The sequence below is a fragment of the Haliotis rubra genome, unplaced genomic scaffold (genome assembly GCF_003918875.1).
Source record: "Haliotis rubra isolate DU_JTF1 unplaced genomic scaffold, ASM391887v1 Scf49, whole genome shotgun sequence".
In the NCBI taxonomy this organism is placed as follows: Eukaryota; Metazoa; Mollusca; class Gastropoda; order Lepetellida; family Haliotidae; genus Haliotis; species Haliotis rubra.
Window position 1 is genome coordinate 943,651 of NW_025767179.1, and position 27,572 is coordinate 971,222.

The 27,572-nt window shown below is 38.4% G+C and overlaps 2 protein-coding genes across 2 annotated transcripts; both read left to right on the forward strand.

The window, feature by feature from the left end:
• Positions 1-8,886: 8,886 nt before the first annotated feature.
• On the forward strand, positions 8,887-9,497 carry LOC124291315 (glycine-rich cell wall structural protein-like). The gene is made up of 2 exons (XM_046728288.1): positions 8,887-9,140; positions 9,403-9,497. The coding sequence occupies exons 1-2, from the start codon at positions 8,909-8,911 to the stop codon at positions 9,417-9,419; spliced, it is 249 nt and encodes an 82-aa protein (XP_046584244.1). The 5' UTR covers positions 8,887-8,908; the 3' UTR covers positions 9,420-9,497.
• A 2,162-nt stretch (positions 9,498-11,659) lies between these two features.
• Positions 11,660-27,301, forward strand: LOC124291314 (cathepsin B-like). Its single transcript, XM_046728287.1, has 9 exons — positions 11,660-11,781; positions 15,243-15,362; positions 17,265-17,489; positions 22,103-22,218; positions 22,397-22,481; positions 22,768-22,912; positions 22,996-23,109; positions 26,150-26,278; positions 26,977-27,301. The coding sequence occupies exons 2-9, from the start codon at positions 15,243-15,245 to the stop codon at positions 27,051-27,053; spliced, it is 1,011 nt and encodes a 336-aa protein (XP_046584243.1). The 5' UTR covers positions 11,660-11,781; the 3' UTR covers positions 27,054-27,301.
• The last annotated feature ends 271 nt before the right edge of the window (positions 27,302-27,572 follow it).

Sequence of the window (27,572 nt, forward strand, 5' to 3'; positions counted from 1 at the left end):
GATTATATCAATAATTAAGTTTCAATATCTATAGGAACTGGATCACCATCGTGTAATTATATCAATAATTAAGTTTCAATATCTATAGGAACTGGATCACCATCGTGTAATTATATCAATAATTAAGTTTCAATATCTATAGGAACTGGATCACCATCGTGTGATTATATCAATAATTAAGATTCAATATCTATAGGAACTGGATCACCATCGTGTGATTATATCAATAATTAAGATTCAATATCTATAGGAACTGGATCACCATCGTGTGATTATATCAATAATTAAGTTTCAATATCTATAGGAACTGGATCACCATCGTGTAATTATATCAATAATTAAGTTTCAATATCTATAGGAACTGGATCACCATCGTGTGATTATATCAATAATTAAGTTTCAATATCTATAGGAACTGGATCACCATCGTGTAATTATATCAATAATTAAGTTTCAATATCTATAGGAACTGGATCACCATCGTGTAATTATATCAATAATTAAGTTTCAATATCTATAGGAACTGGATCACCATCGTGTGATTATATCAATAATTAAGTTTCAATATCTATAGGAACTGGATCACCATCGTGTGATTATATCAATAATTAAGTTTCAATATCTATAGGAACTGGATCACCATCGTGTAATTATATCAATAATTAAGTTTCAATATCTATAGGAACTGGATCACCATCGTGTGATTATATCAATAATTAAGTTTCAATATCTATAGGAACTGGATCACCATCGTGTGATTATATCAATAATTAAGTTTCAATATCTATAGGAACTGGATCACCATCGTGTGATTATATCAATAATCAAGATTCAATATCTATAGGAACTGGATCACCATCGTGTAATTATATCAATAATTAAGTTTCAATATCTATAGGAACTGGATCACCATCGTGTGATTATATCAATAATTAAGATTCAATATCTATAGGAACTGGATCACCATCGTGTAATTATATCAATAATTAAGTTTCAATATCTATAGGAACTGGATCACCATCGTGTGATTATATCAATAATTAAGATTCAATATCTATAGGAACTGGATCACCATCGTGTGATTATATCAATAATTAAGTTTCAATATCTATAGGAACTGGATCACCATCGTGTGATTATATCAATAATTAAGTTTCAATATCTATAGGAACTGGATCACCATCGTGTAATTATATCAATAATTAAGTTTCAATATCTATAGGAACTGGATCACCATCGTGTGATTATATCAATAATCAAGATTCAATATCTATAGGAACTGGATCACCATCGTGTGATTATATCAATAATTAAGTTTCAATATCTATAGGAACTGGATCACCATCGTGTAATTATATCAATAATTAAGTTTCAATATCTATAGGAACTGGATCACCATCGTGTGATTATATCAATAATTAAGTTTCAATATCTATAGGAACTGGATCACCATCGTGTAATTATATCAATAATTAAGTTTCAATATCTATAGGAACTGGATCACCATCGTGTGATTATATCAATAATTAAGATTCAATATCTATAGGAACTGGATCACCATCGTGTGATTATATCAATAATTAAGTTTCAATATCTATAGGAACTGGATCACCATCGTGTAATTATATCAATAATTAAGTTTCAATATCTATAGGAACTGGATCACCATCGTGTGATTATATCAATAATTAAGTTTCAATATCTATAGGAACTGGATCACCATCGTGTGATTATATCAATAATTAAGTTTCAATATCTATAGGAACTGGATCACCATCGTGTAATTATATCAATAATTAAGTTTCAATATCTATAGGAACTGGATCACCATCGTGTAATTATATCAATAATTAAGTTTCAATATCTATAGGAACTGGATCACCATCGTGTGATTATATCAATAATTAAGTTTCAATATCTATAGGAACTGGATCACCATCGTGTGATTATATCAATAATTAAGTTTCAATATCTATAGGAACTGGATCACCATCGTGTGATTATATCAATAATCAAGATTCAATATCTATAGGAACTGGATCACCATCGTGTAATTATATCAATAATTAAGTTTCAATATCTATAGGAACTGGATCACCATCGTGTGATTATATCAATAATTAAGATTCAATATCTATAGGAACTGGATCACCATCGTGTAATTATATCAATAATTAAGTTTCAATATCTATAGGAACTGGATCACCATCGTGTGATTATATCAATAATTAAGATTCAATATCTATAGGAACTGGATCACCATCGTGTGATTATATCAATAATTAAGATTCAATATCTATAGGAACTGGATCACCATCGTGTAATTATATCAATAATTAAGTTTCAATATCTATAGGAACTGGATCACCATCGTGTGATCATATCAATAATTAAGATTCAATATCTATAGGAACTGGATCACCATCGTGTGATTATATCAATAATTAAGTTTCAATATCTATAGGAACTGGATCACCATCGTGTGATTATATCAATAATTAAGTTTCAATATCTATAGGAACTGGATCACCATCGTGTAATTATATCAATAATTAAGTTTCAATATCTATAGGAACTGGATCACCATCGTGTGATCATATCAATAATCAAGATTCAATATCTATAGGAACTGGATCACCATCGTGTGATTATATCAATAATTAAGTTTCAATATCTATAGGAACTGGATCACCATCGTGTGATTATATCAATAATTAAGTTTCAATATCTATAGGAACTGGATCACCATCGTGTATTATATCAATAATTAAGATTCAATATCTATAGGAACTGGATCACCATCGTGTGATTATATCAATAATCAAGATTCAATATCTATAGGAACTGGATCACCATCGTGTAATTATATCAATAATTAAGTTTCAATATCTATAGGAACTGATCACCATCGTGTGATTATATCAATAATTAAGATTCAATATCTATAGGAACTGATCACCATCGTGTAATTATATCAATAATTAAGTTTCAATATCTATAGGAACTGATCACCATCGTGTGATTATATCAATAATTAAGTTTCAATATCTATAGGAACTGGATCACCATCGTGTAATTATATCAATAATTAAGTTTCAATATCTATAGGAACTGGATCACCATCGTGTGATTATATCAATAATTAAGATTCAATATCTATAGGAACTGATCACCATCGTGATTATATCAATAATTAAGTTTCAATATCTATAGGAACTGGATCACCATCGTGTAATTATATCAATAATTAAGCTTTCAATATCTATAGGAACTGATCACCATCGTGTAATTATATCAATAATTAAGTTTCAATATCTATAGGAACTGATCACCATCGTGTAATTATATCAATAATTAAGCTTCAATATCTATAGGAACTGATCACCATCGTAATTATATCAATAATTAAGTTTCAATATCTATAGGAACTGATCACCATCGTGATTATATCAATAATTAAGTTTCAATATCTATAGGAACTGATCACCATCGTGTAATTATATCAATAATTAAGTTTCAATATCTATAGGAACTGATCACCATCGTAATTATATCAATAATTAAGTTTCAATATCTATAGGAACTGATCACCATCGTGATTTATATCAATAATTAAGTTTCAATATCTATAGGAACTGATCACCATCGTGTGATTATATCAATAATTAAGTTTCAATATCTATAGGAACTGATCACCATCGTGTATTTATATCAATAATTAAGTTTCAATATCTATAGGAACTGGATCACCATCGTGATTATATCAATAATTAAGATTCAATATCTATAGGAACTGATCACCATCGTGTAATTATATCAATAATTAAGTTTCAATATCTATAGGAACTGATCACCATCGTGATTATATCAATAATTAAGATTCAATATCTATAGGAACTGATCACCATCGTGTGATTATATCAATAATTAAGTTTCAATATCTATAGGAACTGGATCACCATCGTGTAATTATATCAATAATTAAGCTTCAATATCTATAGGAACTGATCACCATCGTGTGATTATATCAATAATCAAGATTCAATATCTATAGGAACTGATCACCATCGTGTGATTATATCAATAATTAAGTTTCAATATCTATAGGAACTGGATCACCATCGTGTAATCATATCAATAATTAAGATTCAATATCTATAGGAACTGATCACCATCGTGTAATTATATCAATAATTAAGTTTCAATATCTATAGGAACTGGATCACCATCGTGTGATTATATCAATAATTAAGTTTCAATATCTATAGGAACTGGATCACCATCGTGTAATTATATCAATAATTAAGTTTCAATATCTATAGGAACTGGATCACCATCGTGTGATTATATCAATAATTAAGTTTCAATATCTATAGGAACTGGATCACCATCGTGTGATTATATCAATAATCAAGATTCAATATCTATAGGAACTGGATCACCATCGTGTAATTATATCAATAATTAAGTTTCAATATCTATAGGAACTGATCACCATCGTGTAATTATATCAATAATTAAGATTCAATATCTATAGGAACTGGATCACCATCGTGTAATTATATCAATAATTAAGTTTCAATATCTATAGGAACTGGATCACCATCGTGTGATTATATCAATAATCAAGATTCAATATCTATAGGAACTGATCACCATCGTGTGATTATATCAATAATCAAGATTCAATATCTATAGGAACTGGATCACCATCGTGTGATTATATCAATAATTAAGTTTCAATATCTATAGGAACTGGATCACCATCGTGTGATTATATCAATAATTAAGATTCAATATCTATAGGAACTGATCACCATCGTGTGATTATATCAATAATTAAGTTTCAATATCTATAGGAACTGATCACCATCGTGATTATATCAATAATTAAGATTCAATATCTATAGGAACTGATCACCATCGTGTAATTATATCAATAATTAAGTTTCAATATCTATAGGAACTGGATCACCATCGTGTGATTATATCAATAATCAAGATTCAATATCTATAGGAACTGGATCACCATCGTGTGATTATATCAATAATTAAGTTTCAATATCTATAGGAACTGATCACCATCGTGTAATTATATCAATAATTAAGTTTCAATATCTATAGGAACTGATCACCATCGTGTAATTATATCAATAATTAAGTTTCAATATCTATAGGAACTGATCACCATCGTGTGATTATATCAATAATTAAGTTTCAATATCTATAGGAACTGGATCACCATCGTGTAATTATATCAATAATTAAGTTTCAATATCTATAGGAACTGATCACCATCGTGTGATTATATCAATAATTAAGTTTCAATATCTATAGGAACTGGATCACCATCGTGTGATTATATCAATAATCAAGATTCAATATCTATAGGAACTGGATCACCATCGTGTAATTATATCAATAATTAAGTTTCAATATCTATAGGAACTGGATCACCATCGTGTAATTATATCAATAATTAAGTTTCAATATCTATAGGAACTGATCACCATCGTGTGATTATATCAATAATTAAGTTTCAATATCTATAGGAACTGGATCACCATCGTGTGATTATATCAATAATTAAGTTTCAATATCTATAGGAACTGATCACCATCGTGTAATTATATCAATAATTAAGTTTCAATATCTATAGGAACTGATCACCATCGTGATTATATCAATAATCAAGATTCAATATCTATAGGAACTGGATCACCATCGTGTAATTATATCAATAATTAAGTTTCAATATCTATAGGAACTGGATCACCATCGTGTGATCATATCAATAATTAAGTTTCAATATCTATAGGAACTGGATCACCATCGTGTAATTATATCAATAATTAAGTTTCAATATCTATAGGAACTGGATCACCATCGTGTGATCATATCAATAATCAAGATTCAATATCTATAGGAACTGGATCACCATTGTGTGATTATATCAATAATTAAGTTTCAATATCTATAGGAACTGGATCACCATCGTGTGATCATATCAATAATCAAGATTCAATATCTATAGGAACTGGATCACCATCGTGTAATTATATCAATAATTAAGATTCAATATCTATAGGAACTGGATCACCATCGTGTAATTATATCAATAATTAAGTTTCAATATCTATAGGAACTGGATCACCATCGTGTGATTATATCAATAATCAAGATTCAATATCTATAGGAACTGGATCACCATCGTGTAATTATATCAATAATCAAGATTCAATATCTATAGGAACTGGATCACCATCGTGTAATTATATCAATAATTAAGTTTCAATATCTATAGGAACTGGATCACCATCGTGTGATTATATCAATAATCAAGATTCAATATCTATAGGAACTGGATCACCATCGTGTAATTATATCAATAATCAAGATTCAATATCTATAGGAACTGGATCACCATCGTGTAATTATATCAATAATTAAGTTTCAATATCTATAGGAACTGGATCACCATCGTGTAATTATATCAATAATTAAGTTTCAATATCTATAGGAACTGGATCACCATCGTGCGATTATATCAATAATCAAGATTCAATATCTATAGGAACTGGATCACCATCGTGTGATTATATCAATAATCAAGTTTCAATATCTATAGGAACTGGATCACCATCGTGTAATTATATCAATAATCAAGATTCAATATCTATAGGAACTGGATCACCATCGTGTGATTATATCAATAATCAAGATTCAATATCTATAGGAACTGGATCACCATCGTGTTCATATCAATAATCAAGTTTCAATATCTATAGGAACTGGATCACCATCGTGTAATTATGTCAATAATCAAGATTCAATATCTATAGGAACTGGATCACCATCGTGTGATTATATCAATAATGAAGATTCAATATCTATAGGAACTGGATCACCATCGTGTGATTATATCAATAATTAAGTTTCAATATCTATAGGAACTGGATCACCATCGTGTAATTATATCAATAATCAAGATTCAATATACATAGGAACTGGATCACCATCGTGTGATTATTATATCAAAAATCAAGATTCAATATCTATAGGAACTGGATCACCATCGTGTGATTACTACATGAAGATCTGATATCTGTAGAATCTGAGATAACACACGCAGTGATGTTCGTATTATTAAACATCCGTTGCAAACTGAAGTGAACATTTACCAAGGAGCCTTATTAAGAGAAACGTGAGTTACTTCAAACATAATAGTTGTAAAATAAAGCGACCCCACCCTTTCGATAATTGTAAAGGATTTCTACTAAAGGCAGAGTCTACTGTACCATTCCAAATATATCTGAAGAATATAAGTATGACTTGCCATCAAATGAGTGATGACACAAAGTGTTCACGAAAAGGGGAGTGTAGCCCTAACTCCTCGGCTACATCAGTAAGAAACACAGGCAAAAGAAAAGTCTACAAACAAGAGGAACAATACAGTAGTTCATATGGAAACATAATCATGTTTTGCGAAGACACCCGTGTTTTGTTTTCAACAGATAAATGTGTGTTGTGACTACTGATAGTGATGTCCCTTTCTGAAAAGACACCAGTATATGTCAGATTTAGGAAATAAAGCTGTTGTAGTATTTTGTTAGATGTTTTAACTTCGTCGAGGGTATCATGATACTGGGAGATTTCTGCATATATTAAGGAGGTGGTTATTGTGTGGACACACGTAGATGTTTGAATAGTGACCATGTATCAAGGTGATACTGCTGTAGTGAGAAGCGAAGCTGTACCAGTGCGTTTCGTCAATTGCCCTGTCTTTGTAAGTTCTACCCGTGAAGGTCCAGGTTAGAATGAATCTTCAGTAACCCATGCTTGTCGTAAGAGGCGACTAACGGATCGGGTGGTCAGGCTCGCTGAACTGGATCACACATATCATCGCATCCCAATTGCGTAGATCAGTGTTCATGCTGTCGATCCTTGGATTGTCTGGTCCAGATCCGATTATTCACAGACCGCAGCCATATAGCTGGAATATTGCTGAGTGCGGGGTAAAACTCAACTCACTCACTCACTCACTTTTGTAATTTCGTATCAGAAAGAGACGTCATCATGTCTGATATTTACTGCTCCATCGCATGTGTAATGGATACACAGCACCCCAGCCACTATCGGATATTTCCTTAATACAGGTTAGAATGTAGTACCCGGAATTCTTTGAAATGCAGTTCAATGATGCCACAGAAAGAGGAGAAAGATAAGAAGAGAGAGAGAGAGAGAGACGCTCTATTATATACTGTCCACTACTTCCTAAATGAATATTCATGTATACCAACACACGTGTATGCCCTTAGGGTGATAACCTCGGGCCCTTTGAGGCGAAAAGAATGATCAGTTTACAGCATTAAAGCTAAGGTGTGTTACTTACCTCGAAGTGCCAGGCCCAAGGTCAATCAATCACATATAGTCACCAAATTGTATATATAAAGGAGAGGGAAAAGTATTCTATCATCTCTTATTTTCACCTGCTGATAAGACACAGACACGTGTTCACACCAAGCAAATTGTAAGTACCGTTTCAAGGTTTGCTTGTGACAAGCATGTATAATTTGATTTTTACATTCGTCTACTGCACACCGGTCCGCTTTCAACGTTTACGTTGATCCAGTTAATCAAAGTAGGAAGATGTGAGGAATATTAACGTTCTTGTCAATTTGGAAGTATATGAATGCACATGGAATCAAAAGTGATAACATCATTCATAATGATTGGCGTCAGCTAAATTCTTCAGATGAGCAACCATAACATACTGTTTCCCTGTTTTGAAGATGCTTTTCATGTTACTGAACAGATATTCAAAATGATGAAGATAGTCGCCGTCCTTGTTGCCTGCCTGGCTGTTACCGCCTTTGCCGAGCCAACCGGTCTGTATGGAGCATATGGAATGGCTGGGTTGTATGGAGGAATGGGCGGAGTAGGCTACGGAATGGGTGGAATGTACGGAGGTCTTTACGGAGGCTATGGCGGTCTGTACGGAGGAATGGGCAGTCTTTACGGAGGAATGGGCGGTCTATATGGAGGCAAATACGGATACGGCATGGGAGGTCTGTATGGAGGACTTGGAGGCTATGGTGGTCTCTACGGAATTGGAGGAAACGGAATCGGACTAGGAAAAGGTATTTCACAATATATGCCGTCATTTCTTGATCCATTCTCGCACTTTGAACCTTCTGTCACTTTTACAAAATGATATCATGTACCCCCCATGTAGTTATGACTTTTTGACGCTAAAAGCTGATGACATTTAATAAACATCTTTATAGTTGTTGTCACCTATTTCAAATATTTGTTCCAGTTTATCATCCAAACAGTTCAACATTTCTTTCTTACATTTCCATGAATCCCAATTTTATACAAAACTACCTTTTTCTGTTTCAGGGATGGGCTATTACTGAGTTACTGTCACCTGCAGTGTTAAGATGACCATCATGTGTATACTCATAACAATGTATTTGCTTCAATAAAATCGGGAAATAAGAACCATTTGAGCGTTGTTTGAGACTCCTAAAGCTGTATTCAATGTTTAAAAATGGACGAATTGCTATGTTTCTCCATATTGTAACCTCTGGGTAGATGTGTTGTTCACCTATATCCGACACTTCACTGGTAACCAGTTTTGCGTCAAGCAGTGGTGTCAACTAATGAAATGTGCTCAGAAATTCCTGACGAAAACAGACGTGTGTCGATAAGGAGGCCTTGGGATTCCATCTTTGACATATTTCATACAGGCTATCTCTGACCTGATTTCATGTCTCAAACGAATATACCATTTGTGTTGTCACAAAGGTACATGTGTGTGTGTGCGTGCGTGTGTGTAAAGAAATTCACAAAGTAATGCTACAACACGCTTTTCACTCCAAACGTTTCAACTTTACCTTCAGGGTGTGATTACAATTACATATCATAGTAATTATGCATGACTTAATGGCACATCCATATGATGCTAGACTGGCATAAGTTATGGCTAATTATGCTGACGGTATATATATATGGGAAGAAAATTAAACAATACGTAACGCGGTTGTATCTGAGTAGATAAATTATTTTACGCATTAACTTCAATAGCCTTTATTGATTTGATTTAAATGAAACTTAAGAGTGAGCATTTTCGGATATGTCCGCAACCGCAACTGGTAAAGTTTGTTGCCAAGACAAGCCATCTGTCTTCCACCACTGACAATTGTGGTGTCTGGCATATATATGTTATATTTGTGACCAATTACCAAAGTATATATTCTGTTACTTAGAGGGATTAAGTCCGATCCGGGATTCAAAGCCACACTCTCTGTGTGAGGCACCAAATCGCCAGCACACAAAATGTATAGCGTATCAATAATCGGGGTAACTGATAAATGGGGTAAGAGCGTCAGATCATATTTCCCATGTGTTTTATTTAACATTTTAAACCCAATTTCAGTCACTTTCCGATCTACTTTGACACTACATTCCGTTGTCCGAACAATGTACGGATGAAATCAATTCTAATTTGTTTTGGGTTTTTTTTTACACTTAAATGCACACTATGCATTATACATTATACCCAGGTATGTGGATGTATATCTATTTTAGTGTTGTGAACTGTCATGAAATTGTTCATTGTTATCAGAATATATATCTGTGTCACGAGTGACGGTGTGTTGCTTGCGCTCATAGTTAATTAACTAATGGTTGCAAGGGCTGTATACAGAAACCTCGTCCTGAACATTCCTAATTTGCAACAGTCATAATTTGTACAGATCGACGTCAAGGGAACAGTAATTGCGGAAAGGGGAATTAATGATGTTGTAAAATTAATGCAATTTATGGATATATAGAATTCCTCATTTTTATGATGTCACAATTTCAATAACTGATATTACGAATTCGAATATTAGATAACTAAACATGTATTATTAATATCACAAAATTAAAAGTATAATACAAAAAAATATTTTAGACTTTCAGATATCACAAATTCAACCTAGTGATGTCTTAAACTTATTTCATATCACAATTTCAATAACTGACATTGTGATATTTACGATTGAATTAGCTGTGTCACGAAAATGAAAGTATACATTAACAAATATATAACATACGTTTAGATATTTACAAAAATATTAAGTGGTATCATGAACTACGTATGCATACATTTTAGGCATCAACAGAGACCATATAATAGATTATGTGTAATCATTATTTGATACCAGAGACCAGATAATAGTTATATTTATAATATCGCATGGTGTCGGGTATCAAATAATCATTTTATTGCAAATATCGAAAACTCCAATTGTCAGTTATTATTTCACGCTATCAAAATGATAGTTTTTATCATTAGTTCGAATTTGTGATATCAATTATATTTTAGGGTATCAGTATCTGAATTATTGCAATTATATTTAAAAAAACATGAGTAAAAAGTATTTAAAACGGCGTCTCATGCTTTAACAGATACCACAAATGTATGTCCATCCTGTATATATTCAGCTTTGAAACTATATTATATATTTTTTTTATTGTATGTATTTATTCTCGTGTTTAACTGTTAAGTTACTGGTGTGGTTTCGTGTTCTTTTGTCACATGACGCTGCTAGCACAATAAAGCATGTGACATCGCGGTATCCCAAGCGCACGTGACGACTATATGGGCATACGACCAATCAAATCAATCACATGACAGTCATATGACACAAAATTGTGACCCATGTTTCCTTTTGTATAAGAAAGATAAGAGCTGTTGTCCGCCTATCTCAGGGCTGAAGATCAAATCCAAAGGTGAGTTTATTACTTTTATCTTGCGTGATGTCTTTTTGACTTCTTATGAACACTGACATTGTATGGTACAAACCCGTTCAGTCATAGCCGTGCTCAAAGCAGTATTATTTTCCGTCCTAGCTGTCTAGTGTCTATACTGTCAAATGACAGCCGATCAAAATTGACGTAAGTTCTTCTGTTTTGTGCTGATTAATCTGCCACTTGTGGCTCAAATCTCAAAATATCGGCCTGAATCCACCATCTAGATTTCGCTGTTTTCACTGTCAACAAAGTCACCGGAAGTCGCGAACACCCACAACAGTGCACAACTCGTGCTTCTAACTTCGTCGGTCAAAACATCTAGAAGCTGGGTAGCTAAGATACATAGCATTCACTGACAATTGATTAGCGTTCATGTCAGTGAACGCTATGTATCTTAGCCAGAAGCTGGGCGACAGTAGTGTGTACAATTTATGGATCAAGAAAGTTTAATTTAAACGGTAATTAATCTTCAAGACCATTGAGACAAACTGAGGTGCCCATTTCGGTGGGACACTGCATGTTCTATTTTTCTTCCGGGTCACGAGAAACTGAAACTTTGGTGGGTAAAGCCAATTTATTGTCAGGGGACAGTAGAGGGACAATAAAATATTTTCTGCTATGTCAAGGATGCTTTTTTTTAAAATTATCTTATTAAACATTGATTATATCTGATTGTTAATGTGTTAAAACAAGTTATTTTAAGAACATCCCCAACTGCTGTGACAGTGGTCCCATGTTTCCTGAATCTATTAAAAAAATGAAGTCTTACAAAGACAAACCTACACTTAATGATACAAAATGTGTTTATTGTGTACTATAATTTCACCTGAATCTACTTGTGTTTGGCACTATTCTCAATCTCACTGAGCTGTGTGAAGCAACGCCTATAGGAGGAATGAAGATGGAGAAGCCATCATGTATCACAACAAGTGAAATATACAAGCCAAACTGACATGTTTTCGTTATTGATTAAGGCAAACATGTTTTGACAGGGTGAACATCACAATATCCACAGTAAATAATTGATATATTAACCCTTCAGAGAATTGAGGTAAATGATAACATACTTGGTCAGTAAAAATGTGAAATTTGAGCTGGAATATCACTACATGTGATAATATTATTGTTTTAATTTCTCTTCTGCCAGGTGTTGATTTATATGTAGTTATAAAGATTGCCGTGTTTATCCTCTCTTAAACCAAGCCAGAGAATGCTGTCAGCTGCATACATATACACATTTATCAGTCTACCTTTAAAACAATGCCAAATATTAAAACTACACAGATGTTTGAGTGGATGATGCTAACATTGTTTTGGATATAATATATTTCTATATCAAGTTATTTAATTGTGATATTCCCCTATTGATGATACACTGATATGAGTCACTCTGCGTTCTTCCAATGCAGATTAATGAAAATGATCAAAATTAAAAAAGGAATTAAAACCTACCGAGTCTCTGTATATGACATCAACGTCCACAAGAACAATATCCCACACATCTGAAGCTGTACAAAGAGTAGGGTTTGGTGTCACATGTATGTGTATCAGTCTAATATTGTGATATACATTGTATATATTGTGTGTTTTAAACACCAACTGTTACATCTATGTTTAGGTCCTTCACAAAAGTTGATATTGTGCATGACCGGTTTATTAAGCATGTGGCATTATATAATAAATAAAGTAAGTGAAAATAATGTTCAACTTTGGAACCATAGTACAGCTTCCAATATAGGTCACCTGGATATCAAGGCTCATCATGAACAGAACAGAATTTTTTTCTCCTATACCATACAGAATGATATAGAGAACATACTATCGGTTTATGATACAATAGCATATGAGTAAAGATATTGATTTAGAAATGACTAAGAACAGCTTTAGTGAACCTTCAATAGGAGTTGGGTGTCATCTGATTTCATAAGTAAGATAAATTTGTCCATATGTGGATTATTGCAAAAATAAGAGGGACGTATCTCCTTACTTTCAACATTAAGATGTGTACATGATAAAATAACATGAAATTCATCACAAATGACATTATCTTTACAAATTGTACATGTTCTGTTTCCTAGATTAATATTAAACCATCATCCCATTTCAATAGGTAATCTATGATTAGAAGTTCTTAATTTTGTTAACCAGATACAAAATTTTGATGGGCGATCTAAAAGATAAGATTCTAAAGTGAGTGAGGTTTATATAAATGATAGTATTTTCCTTTTGATGAATTTTGAGCATCGGCATACCATGATTGTTTGAACTGGTCATTTTATGAAATTTTGACATGGTGTGTCAACAAGTGGATGCTAGGGAACTTTTGACATTGCCAAATATAGGAGAGCCAGACGTTTTGAAGAATATTTTCGACTGCTTTTAGATGGTCGATATTCATTGTCGGCACAGGTACTACAGATATGTACCCCAGGTATGTTTTTGTATACAGAAACGTACCCTAGTCAATATCAGAATACAGAAACTTACCATAGGATGAGATCATTCCGCATTGTGCCTTTATTTTTATTGGAACTGTCATACTGTTGTAAGTAACGAATATTTTGCGATGCACAACATCACTTGCAATCAGTTAAACAGGAACAACTACATTATGTTTCTATTTGAGGTTGCGGAATATGGACTCGTCCCCACTTTAGCGTACTAGGTATGTTTCTGTATTTTGACTTTGTTGAGGGTACATTTCTGTATACAGAAAAATACCTGGGGTACATTCGTACATATCTGTTGTACGACAATGACCCCTCAGCCTGAATTAGTCTAGCTGTTGAAAGCTGCAGGTTATTCTTGACTCTAAGTCTCACTACAGGAACAATCCCACCTATGCCCTCTGCTGAATCTTAACATGATCTTCATTGCCACATAACAAGCTGGTTTTAGGGTATTGGGAGACCACGACATCTCTGACACCATCACTGATTATTATCCCCCGCCGCGCGTTTAGCGCGATGCTGGGGATATAGTATTAGGCTCTGTCCGTCCGTACGTACAAATTGGAATATCTTAAGAACCGTTGACTGGATTCTTTTCATATTTGGTACCTAGGTTCATCACAGTATAAGAAAGGTTCCAGTCAGGTTTGGTGACCTTGACCTTCATTTCAAGGTCACAAGGGGATTTTAACGTTTTACCTTGTCAGTGAGATATCTCCAGAACCGTTCACTGGAATTTCTTCATATTCAACACCAAGCTTCATCTAGGGAAGGCACAGGGCCCAGTCGATTTGAAAATATTTGTGCATTTGAACAACTACAGAGCAAGATATCAAGAGAGGTTGACTGGTCATGTTTTTGTTGACATTTAACTTCATCTTAAACTACGACCTTCACTTTCATTACTTTTTAAGTTTGATTTGATAATTTGCGCGGGGGATTATGTCACCTTAGTGACAATGCTTGTATGAACTATCTTGTGTGTTTCAGATGAAGGTTCTTCTGGTTGTGTGCTGCTTGGCGGTGGTTGCCATGGCGGCACCTGAATATTATCATATGGACATAGACACCATGATTGTCACAATCAACTCTGTGCAGAAAACTTGGAAGGTCAGTTTTAAATCCTGCAAGTGACTTTTAATTGCTGACGCTTTGGTTAGTATGGAAGGCAATAGAATACATTTCTTGATACATCAGAGCCCAGTTTTACACAGTGAACTTTGTGCAAAAATGATCATAACTTCAATACTTTGGTAAATACTTATGCAAGCTGTAGCTCTAAAATTGCTGTGTGAAACAGGCCCAGAATAACAACCCTAAGGCTGTAAACTGAAATACATATGTGTTTCAGGTGATATTGAAAATGGATTGATATTTTCTGTTTGTCCATCACAAACAGTAACAAGGAAGCTGTAAGATCTGCCAAACAGTTGATGTGTGGGGCATGGCTGGCCTTGTGAGCACACATATATTCTTGTTTGGATCAGGTTATGCTGTTGTTCAGAAAGTTAAATATATGTTTCATCATGTTCGTGTATCGAGATTGTTATAAAATTGTAATTCAAACCCTTATCTGCATCCCAAATCCTTATCCGCATTGCAATCCTACTTTTGCCACAAGTCAGATTTTACACTGACCCGGCCCTGTACATGTGCTTATGGGAATACAATACAGTGAGACCCCGGATATCCGGACACATTCGTTTTTACGTAAATTGTCCGGATAACTGAATATCCGGATATCTGGATTTCTGTCATCCAGGCTTACTGTATATTATTGTCTATAAGCCGAATTTTGAGGATAAAAAAAGCAGTGTGTAGAAGGGTTTGGCTTATCTTCATGAGTTACGCTTTCGTCAAACTTTTTTCCAGGGGTAAGAAAACAACATCATATCACTTCGCGGGAACAAACAACAGAAGACAACTTTGTCAGTAAAGACGTCAAATTTGCAATTAAACATCACTAGACAAGATTATTTACCTTTTAAGTTCTAAGTTGTCGGTAGCGAGCATACACTTCTGGTTTAAAATCACTTCCAAAACAGCATGGTCGTTTTGATTTGACAACGACAATTTACTCTGTGTCAGACAGGCCTACTAATCACCACCAATACTCTGCTGATCAATCATTAATCCAGATTAGCAAAAAACGGACTCTCGCGCTTCCCTTCACACGGTCAGCTGTAGATCAAAACTTTGTGCGGATAAGTAAGTCAATTTTGTATTGCTTTAACCGGTTGGTTTGTAAAATTTACCGTCCGGGAAGAGAAACCGCATATCCGTTATAGACAGTCACTTTTATAACGTAAGAGATTGGTTTTTATGAAATTTGACCGGAAGGCGAGGTTTCCGGATATTTGGGGTCCGGGTATCTGGGGTCTCACTGTACATGGCAAGCATGGTTGTTGTGTTGTTCTTGAGTTGGAGGTTACGGCTATGAATGATGAAATAAGCTGACAACTCAACAAAGATGAAAATCCATGTGTAACATATAGAGATATCGGAGACCAGTTTTTGTGGTGCTTCACAGTTTCAGGGCAGGGGTGGAAATAACTTTAAAAATGCTAGTGTACTCCGGAACAGTGGCACATGTAAAATCACTTGCCCTGATAATTTTTCCACTATACCATCCGTTTTCTTGTTGATTTTTTTAAATAAACGACATAATTAACATTGGAAAGTCAACTGGACACCGGTACAGTGTGATATACAAATTTGCTTGCCCGACAGAAAAAAACACTGGACTGGGAAGTCGGGCAATGGGTTATTTCCTCTCCTGTTCAGGGTATTGATTCAGTGATTCAAAAGACATTTGTCCAATTATTGAGGAGTGAACTATTACCCAGCAGTTTTATCTAATGAAGATGATTTCAGTTTATTATGGGGCACTGGGGACACCTAGAGTGTAGCACATGTTATGTTTGGGATTACACTTTCTAAATAGCATTATGTGTTCATTGCTTCATAGAGTGTTTCAGCTATTTCAGTGCTGCTCGACTGCATATTTTACAGGCTGGTAGAAACTTCCACCCTTCTCTGCCCCACTCCTACTACAAGCGTATGTTGGGAGTTAAGGACATCAATGGTGAGAGTCAGAGACTCAACGATCTGCTGCCCAAGAAGACACATGACCTGTCCATGATCAGTCTGCCAAATAACTTTGACGGTCGTGAAGCGTGGCCCAACTGTCCCTCCCTGAAGGAAATCCGTGATCAGTCCAACTGTGGCTCTTGCTGGGTAAGACTCTGTAGTTCCTCTGTGCAGGGATTGTCTGACCTCGTAATACATACGGTCACAATTAAGATAACACATTTCAGAAACATGATTACTTTTCCTTATCCTGACTCATGCTTATTATGCTTGCTCCTTCCTCTATGCAAATGATAGTGGAACACTTGAATCCCTTGTAGTTTCCTAAAGCGGACGTAAATGTAACTCACCCACGAGTTGCCTCCCTTGCATACCTTTTCCCGCCAAAGGCAGTCACATGACCAACCATGCTTGTCACTCTCTCCTTCGTCGCCCTTGTGGATGGTTGGGGGTGCACAGGAGTCCCTATACGGAACTATATCCTTTTTATTTGAGATCCTTTCATCCAAATTTTGCTGTATATGGTTTTCGAACTGTAAATACATTCATTGTATATAAAAATCTTGTCAAAATATTTTGTATTTTGTGACATATTTGCATCGTTTGCACTTTGTTTACAATTAATGAAATCTTGTTCTCGTTGTGGACACAACAGCAGCTCATCCGCACCCCTTATGTCCTTCTTGTACTATTCGATGTTCCTCCAGCTCTCGCTGCAACCATTGTATTAATTTGTCAAATTTTCAATTTAATAATTATTTATTCTCTGTCCATAGACGTACTAAGGACAAGGTGCGAAGGTCTTCAGCAATCATGGCTGATAAGTCCAGAGATAGCCCCAGTAACCGAGATTTGCTAACTATTGTTGAAATTCATGATTCTAATGAATTGCCGAATGCGCCTCGGGGGGCAGATCTCTGTTCCAGCTCAAGATGCGTCTATCTCTAGAAAGAGGCTGTCATCGACAGAACTGATGTCTTCACAGATAAAGAAACAAAAGTCATCTTCATCTACATTAAAGAAGAAGAAAACGTCAGCATCTACATCCTCATCGAAGTTATCTCAATCAACGAAAAGTTCTCAACAGAGATCCTTTGCTAAAGACATCGTGCCATCGGCCGAAGTTGACATGTTCGACAAACCACCTTTACTGCTGCCTGAGATTACTAACACCAGTAAAGACCCTCCGTCAGCTACGCAGACATCAGGTAGCAAAGATTGCAGTAGTGTATCATCGGTACACTCTCAACGCAGAATGGAAGAAGGCTTAGCATTCACGAATGCTTCACCATCATCGCAACAGTCAAAGACTACAGAGCAAAGTTTCGACCCTGGGGCCTTCATGAGGCAGTTCACAGTACAAGAATGAGCGACCATTCGCAAACCTGCGCCAGGGGAGTCAACTGGCATTCATCATATTACAGATGAAGAAATTAGGCGCGAATTCACGCATTCATGAACATCCTCAAAGAAAGAAGACTCTGGTACAGTGCATGAATAGACATCCACGCAATCTCAGTATTCGCGAATGCACAACAGTAAAGAATCTTCACCTACATCTAGTTGTTCTGCTTCGGAATCTCGCAGTTCATACAGATACAGATGACGGTCACCGTCTGACAAAGAATATCATACTAGTAAAGACCATTCGCAAAAGGAGTATTCGCGAATGGAAGATTCACGTTCACGTAAAGAGCATTCGCGAATGGAAGATTCACATTCACGTAAAGAGCATGTGCGAATGGAGGATTCACGTTCAGAGCACTCGCAAATGCATTCATGAAAGGAAGATAGGCAAGACTCGGAAAGGAAGACTCGGAAGTGTTTAATACAACTCTTACAGAAGAAGAAGGCGACTTTGTTTTCCCAGACGGGGAAGTCACGTCATGGATCGCGAATGGATTGGAGTCCCCATCCAAAGAGTCTAATGAAGCACTCACATATAAGATGTTTGATGAAGATTTCGACACACTCACGATCCCGCCTATTGAGGCAGTTTCTAAAGTGCCTGCAAGTCTTAGCTCAGCCTTCGACAAAGCTACTAAATACCAGAGTCAACACGTACCTACATTTAATGCGAAAAGATTTCCTCTGCATCACATGGAACCTTTTTAAGAGCGCCGGACTTAGATGAGGGTTACAAGTTCATTAATGAATCTCGTAACAAGTCTTATAAAGTGGATGATAAAAAGATCTCACAATTGGACACTACAAACAGAAGAACCTTCTTCGGGTTCTTCGTTGGGTAAAGATACAGGCCATGATCTCACAAGCAGTCATCTCTCCGTTACTACTACGAGCATGGCAATGTCTCCTCGGGCTACTCACCTCAGCGCCCATTGCAAAGGTTCCTGACAACTCATTTGAAAAGTGCAGAGTGGATAATCATACCAGACAGTCTAAAGACTTATCTGCTATGGTGGACCAACAAGTCGAATGTCTGCGGAGGAACCTATTTAGAAGAGCCGGTCTGCAACACACACCTTTACGTGGATGCATCACTACAAGGGTGGGGTGCACATCTCAACAACAGCGTAGTAGCAGGAAAGTGGTCGAGACAGGAACAGCTTCTGCATATCAATCAGCTGGAAATGAAAGCAGTCATCAACGCCTTACAACATTGGTCGAGGTCGCTGATAAACAAAAGACTAACAGTCCACACAGACAACTCTACAGTGGCATTCTACATAAACAGACAAGGATCAACAAGATCTCCAAGCCTCCAAGATGATACACCAAGAGGCATTTCGGCTCATAACAAAGACACTAGGATCTCCGCTCATAGTTCTGTTTGCCACAAGGTTCAACAAAAGCTAAATTCAGGGCACCAGCTTTGGATCATCAATGTAGTTCTACAACATCTCAACTGATTTTGATCGCGTGCCTTAGTCTGATGCCCTACTCACATCCGCACACCAAGAATCCTTGCTTATTAAAGCAATGACAAGTGACAAAGATCCTTGAGCTACTCTTATCAAAACTCTGTTTCACCCTCACTGCATCTCAGCCTTTAGCCATGGCAGGCTCAGATGTCAGAAATACATGCACTGGACTTTGCATGAACTAGATTCGACACAGGACACCGTGCGGCAGTACATCTAGGTCTTAGATGGGATTTTATTGCAAAGAATCAACTACCGGGACAACCGGACAGACAGTTTCATGTCCCAGCGCTCTCTACGATCCTTTGACCAGAGGATACGCAAGACCTATCCTTGTGTCCAGTCAAAGCTTTACAAATATATTTGCAAAGAACGGAAAAAAGATGAAGAAAATTCAAGCCTTTTCATCCCCTTGTCAACAGAGACATCAATAGAGGTTTCAAGAACGACTATATCGTTCTGGATGAGAACCGTTATACTAAGGGCCTATAAAGCAGCGGGACTGACTAGATCCTCCGCGAGCATCCAATCCTCATGAAATCAGAGCCTTGGCGTCTACACTTCCTCTGCATGGAAACTGCTCAATTACATCTATGATGGAGGGCTGCTTTTAGAAGTCAGATACGGTGTTTGCCAACCACTACCTCAGAGACATCGCCACTAAAGACGTTACCGGCATTCACCAGTTTGGGCCACTTGTTGTAGCACTACAACTAACGGTTCCACAAAGGCGCTGAGTTAAAGTCTCACCCCGATTATCACGTGACTGTTGAATACCTTCGCTCTGTAAAGTTGGTTAAAAGTCCATGCATACGTCTAGGACAGACTAGCATGAGTGATTAAAACCCAGTACTTGTATAGAAGATACTCGTACATAGAAAGGGTTGCAACTGGTATAATAAAGGAAATATCATAACCCATAAGTTGCTATAGATAACTAGTAAGAAGAGATACTAGTATATCTAAAATCCACATGAATCTATAAGATTCACTTGTCTTAATGAAGTCTGACAAGATGTGGTCCCCCCAAGTTGACAGATGAAAGTTAGAAGAACAGGATTTATAAAGTGCCGTTACATAGTTTCCATGGGGGGAGATACAGGACGTATCTTAAAGGACAGCTGATGAATCCACTACCAATATAATAAGCATGAGTCAGGATAAGGAAAAATATGTAATTATTTTAATAAAATTGATATTTTATACTTATCCTGACTCTTGATGTCAAGCCCTCCCAACCTCCCCATGGATGGCACTTCGGATCTTATGGTACATCCAAGTGTCGGGCGCATACAGGAGAGAGTGACAAGCATGGTTGGTCATGTAATTGCCTTTGGCGGGAAAAGGTATGCAATGGAGGCAACTTGTGGGTGAGTTACATTTACGTCTGCTTTAGGGAACTACAAGGGATACAAGTGTTCCACTATCATTTGCATAGAGGAAGGAGCAAGCATAATAAGCATGAGTCAGGATAAGTATAAGATATCAATTTTATTCAAATTATTACATTCCTAAATTATGGCCAGTCAGCATGGTTATGTGAAATGGAGAAAGTATGTTTTTGAAAGTTAATTCAAGGATTATTTCAATTACCATGTTACCCTCAGAAAGTTGAAGAGAAAAGGGCTACCTTCATTTTCCTTTATATTTTTCTTGTTACAATATTTATTTCTAGATCTGTAGCCAATACCCATAATTCAAAATAAAACACTGTAAATAGTTGCCCTGTAATATTTATCTGCTGGATGTTTGAAGTTATCTTTGTTCTATCATGAACCAAGGAATGGCTTAACCTTTTGTGACATTTGGCTTGGCATAATTTATGAACTGATGTTTTCTTTTCTGTGGCTACATTTTTATTTTTTATCCTTAATGCAGGCTTTTGGTGCAGTGGAGGCAATGACCGACAGAATCTGTATCCTGTCTAATGGGACAAAGAATTTCCACATCTCAGCAGAGGACCTGTTGACTTGCTGCAAGTCATGTGGAAATGGGTAGGTTTCATTACACACCCCACAGGTAACTTCAATCAACAAGAGCAATAGACAAGATTCAACACATTTATCTACATGTATCTCCTTTCATGTGTTTTGTCATGGTGTATAGAGTCATCTGATTGGGTTGATGGTGTAGTCCATTTTGACTTACGGGGGTGTCATCCTTTGCTAACAGATGCAACGGTGGCTTCCCATCAGCAGCATGGAACTACTTTGATGAAGATGGCATCGTCACTGGTGGTCAGTACGGCACCAATGAGGTCAGTGATGCTTTTAATCGCTTTCTACATTGAACTGTAGTTCTTCTAAGCACAATTGTAGTCTGAAATAATTTCTCAACGAATTTATGAACAAAACTAATGATGGTGGTAAGCATGTAACACAAAACGCAACTGCTGTGAAATGTTGAAAATTGTCGAAATATTTTTAAATGGTAGTACAATTCTTGATGAATATTTTCACTGATAGCTGTGTATGTGATGTGAACAAACACTTTTTGCTCGTACTTTATAAAGAATGATAATAACATTGGTGTGTGTGTGTCAGGGGTGCCAACCCTACAAACTGCCCCCCTGCGACCACCATGTTCCCGGCAAGTACAAGCCCTGCACGGGAGACTCCGAGACCCCTAAGTGTGTGAAGAAGTGTCAGGCAAACTACAACATCAGCTATGAAAATGACAAGCACTATGGTAAGTTTTTCATTAAAAAAATCCTGAGCCTGTGCATATTTATTTTGTGACTGAAATACTTAGTGGTTGTCTCCCTTGTGCAGGGTCCCGAACCTACTCAGTGCGTGATGTGGACCAGATCATGGCCGAGATCTACAAGAACGGACCAGTGGAGGCAGCTTTCACTGTGTACAGTGATTTCCCCACCTACAAATCTGGTGAGTGGATACACCATATCATCATATAGATCCCTACTTTCATGATATAGAATAGGTTAGAACTAAGATGTGGCTTGAGATTCTGTGGTTCATTGGGGAGGGTGGGTGGTGGGGTAACCTAGTGATGAAAGTGTTGGCTCGTCATGCAGAAAACTCAGGTTTGATTCCCTGCATGGTGAAGCCCATTTCTGGTGTTCCCCCACCACGATATTGCAGGAATATTGAACAAAAAAACCCCATAAAACGAAAAACCCACTCACTCCCTGGTGGTGGTGCTGTTTCCTGCTGATGGTGTGATATCCTGGTGGTGGCGTGATGGCCTGTTGGTGGCGTGATGGCCTGCTGATGGCATGATGGCCTGGTGATGGCGTGATGACCTGTTGGTGGCGTGATGGCCTGCTGATGGCGTGATGGCCTGTTGGTGATGTGGTGGCGTTGTGATGATGAGATGGCCTTCTGATGGCATGATGGCCTGCTGGAAGCGTGATGGCCTGGTGGTGGCGTGATGGCCTGCTGATGGCGTGATGGCCTGGTGGTGGCGTGATGGCCTGCTGATGGCGTGATGGCCTGCTGATGGCGTGGTGGCCTTCTGATGGCATGATGGCCTGCTGATGGCATGATGGCCTGGTGATGGCGTGATGGCCTGTTGGTGGCGTGATGGCCTGCTGATGGCGTGGTGGCCTGTTGGTGATGTGGTGGCGTTGTGATGATGAGATGGCCTTCTGATGGCATCATGGCCTGCTGGTGGCGTGATGGCCTGGTGGTGATGTGGTGGCGTTGTGATGATGAGATGGCCTTCTGATGGCATGATGGCCTGCTGATGGCCTGCTGGCCTGGTGATGGCCTGTTGGTGGCATGATGGCCTGCTGGTAGCATGATGGCCTGTTGGTGGCATGATGGCCTGCTGGTGGCGTGATGGCCTGGTGGTGGCGTGATAGCCTGTTGATGGCGTGGTGGCCTTCTGATGGCATGATGGCCTGCTGATGGCCTGCTGGCCTGGTGATGGCCTGTTGGTGGCATGATGGCCTGCTGGTGGCGTGATGGCCTGGTGGTGGCGTGATGGCCTGGTGGTGGCGTGATGGCCTGGTGGTGGCGTGATGGCCTGGTGGTAGCGTGATAGCCTGGTGATGGCGTGATGGCCTTGTGGTAGCGTGATGGCCTGCTGATGGCGTGACGGCCTGTTGGTGATGTGGTGGCGTTGTGATGGTGAGATGGCCTTCTGATGGCATCATGGCCTGCTGATGGCGTGATGGCCTGGTGGTGGCGTGATGGCCTGCTGATGGCGTGATGGCCTGGTGGTGGCGTGATGGCCTGCTGATGGCGTGACGGCCTGTTGGTGATGTGGTGGCGTTGTGATGGTGAGATGGCCTGGTGATGGTGGGATGTTTGCCTGATGATGATTGGATGTTGACCTGGTGGTGATGGGAAGACCTGTGGTGGAGGGATTGCCTGGTGGTGGACGTATGTTGGCCTGGTGATTGGATGCTGGCCTGGTGGTGTAATGGCCTGGTGATGATGGCATGGCATTGTCGTAGTGCTGTTGCTTAGTGGTGGTGGTGCTGCTACTGCTGCAGTATGGACTCCCACATGACCATGCTACTAGGCCCTGCTGCTGCTGCAATTTGGACTCCCCATGACCCTGTTACTCTGCCCTGCTACTGCTGCAGTATGGACTCCCCATGACCCTGTTACTCTGCCCTGTTACTGCTGTATTTTGGGGTCCCCATGACCATGTTACTCTGCCCTGTTACTGCTGCAGTATGGACTCCCCATGACCATGTTACTCTGCCCTGTAACTACTGCAGTATGGACTCCCCATGACCCTGTTACTCTGCCCTGCTACTGCTGCAGTATGGACTCCCCATGACCATGTTACTCTGCCCTGTTACTGCTGCAGTATGGACTCCCCATCCATGACCATGTTTACAGTATGGACTCCCCATGACCATGTTACTCTGCCCTGTTACTGCTGCAGTATGGACTCCCCATGACCATGTGTTGACTCTGCCCTGTTACTGCTGCAGTATGGACTCCCCATGACCATGTTACTCTGCCCTGTAACTGCTGCAGTATGGACTCCCCATGACCATGTTACTCTGCCCTGTTACTGCTGCAGTATGGACTCCCCATGACCATGTTACTCTGCCCTGTTACTGCTGCAGTATGGACTCCCCATGACCATGTTACTCTGCCCTGTTACTGCTGCTGCTGCCATGTACTTTGACTCATGGGGTCCCCATGACCATGTTAGTCTGACCATGTTACTGCCCTGTTACTGCTGCAGTATGGACTCCCCATGACCATGTTACTCTGCCCTGCTACTGCTGCAGTATGGACTCCCCATGACCATGTTACTCTGCCCTATTACTGCTGCAGTATGGACTCCCCATGACCCTGTTACTCTGCCCTGCTACTGCTGCAGTATGGACTCCCCATGACCATGTTACTCTGCCCTGTTACTGCTGCAGTATGGACTCCCCATGACCATGTTACTCTGCCCTGTTACTGCTGCAGTATGGACTCCCCATGACCCTGTTACTCTGCCCTGTTACTGCTGCAGTATGGACTCCCCATGACCATGTTACTCTGCCCTGTTACTGCTGCAGTATGGACTCCCCATGACCATGTTACTCTGCCCTGCTACTGCTGCAGTATGGACTCCCCATGACCATGTTACTCTGCCCTGCTACTGCTGCAGTATGGACTCCCCATGACCATGTTACTCTGTTACCCTGTTACTGCTGCAGTATGGACTCCCCATGACCATGTTACTCTGCCCTGCTGCTGCTGTATTTTGGGGTCCCCATGACCATGTTACTCTGCCCTGCTACTGCTGCAGTATGGACTCCCCATGACCATGTTACTCTGCCCTGTTACTGCTGCAGTATGGACTCCCCATGACCATGTTACTCTGCCCTGCTACTGCTGCAGTATGGACTCCCCATGACGATGTTACTCTGCCCTGTTACTGCTGCAGTATGGGCTCCCTCCTGACCTTGTAAATCTACCCTGCCACTGACCATGTTGCTCTCTGATGTAGGTGTGTACAGCCACACCTCCGGCGAGGCCCTTGGAGGACATGCCATAAAGATCCTGGGCTGGGGTGTTGAGAACGGGGAAGAGTACTGGCTGGTAGCCAACTCATGGAACGCTGACTGGGGAGATAAAGGTAGTGTACCATCTATGTCTATATGTTACAGCAAAGTGGGCACGTGAATGTTCTTCAATGCTGCAGTGAGCTATTCCCAGCTCTATTGTACAACAGTTCACAACTGAGTCTCAACTAGGAATAACAGTCACTGAAGTGTGAATAACATCCCTTGTGAGTTGTCGTCAGGGAACATTGACATTATGTCCACTTATGTCCACAGAGATTTATGTCACAGTGGTTCATAAATTGAGACCAGGTTGCTCTAACCACCATGGTGACCAACTTCCACACCTTAAAATAGACTAACAAAAGTTGTAGCATTAAGATTGTTTGAACAACCGCACACAGGGATCACCAGGGATCAGTGACTTCTAAAGGATTCAACCTTGCACTGGGAACATCAGCACTAAGACCACTGGACCACCTGTGCCCACACCTCCAATAGTCGGGGGTGGTGGGGTAGCCTAGTAGTTAAAGCATTCGCTTGTCACGCTGAAGACCTGGGTTCGCTTTTCCTCATGGGTACAATAGGTGATACCCATTTCTGGTGTCCCCCTGCCATGATATTGCTTGAATATTGCTAAAAGTGGCGTGAACCTAAACCCACTCCTTCAGTAGCACACTATCAACAGTGTCTATCCATAACGTTAACTTGAGATGTCCTGTATTTTTCAGAACCCATTTTATGATAACAATGATACGTTTCTTTGTTTCAGGATTCTTTAAGATCAGGAGAGGTACTGATGAATGCGGCATTGAGTCCCAGGTTGTGGCTGGAGACCCCAAGCTGTAAAGTCAATGTAGTATAATTACGTAAACCATCTGGCCTTACATCTACTCAGGTCTTGAGGATGCAGTTTGATACAGCTGAGGTACTAATATGTACCATCATATTTTTATATCTGAATTAACCAGATTGTCTTTCTTATTTTGATACAGTCCATTTTATTTTTGGGCACCCTTTGTACATTGTGTTTCAATTTTGACTGTTCAGTTTACATGCACCAAGCTTATACATTCAATAAAAAGTGTTACAGATAATGTGAAGATATTTGTGTTATGTGTTTGGTAAGTAAATACTGTTAGACGAGAGGAGGTATGAGCTATTCAGTGGTGTGAGATACCAAAATATTCTACAGAGTTGCATCCCTTTAGCATGCAAGAATCCTATACACAAAGAACTTAATTTAGCATCCCCTGGATTTTTGCAATGGTAGGTTTTCAACACCTACCTAAAATTTCTTGTGGTGACCACGATGGAACAACATGAGTTTTTATGACCCATATGATCCTTTGACTCATAAAAAATGAC

What these genes read in the sequence shown, in the direction of transcription:
- LOC124291315 (XM_046728288.1), top strand. Translation starts at nt 8,909, where the DNA reads ATGGCTGGGTTGTATGGAGGAATGGGCGGAGTAGGCTACGGAATGGGT.
- LOC124291314 (XM_046728287.1), top strand. Translation starts at nt 15,243, where the DNA reads ATGAAGGTTCTTCTGGTTGTGTGCTGCTTGGCGGTGGTTGCCATGGCG. An exon ending in CCAACTGTGGCTCTTGCTGG is followed by an intron (nt 17,490 to 22,102) that starts GTAAGACTCTGT and finishes TCCTTAATGCAG; the next exon opens with GCTTTTGGTGCAGTGGAGGC. An exon ending in GTCAGTACGGCACCAATGAG is followed by an intron (nt 22,482 to 22,767) that starts GTCAGTGATGCT and finishes TGTGTGTGTCAG; the next exon opens with GGGTGCCAACCCTACAAACT.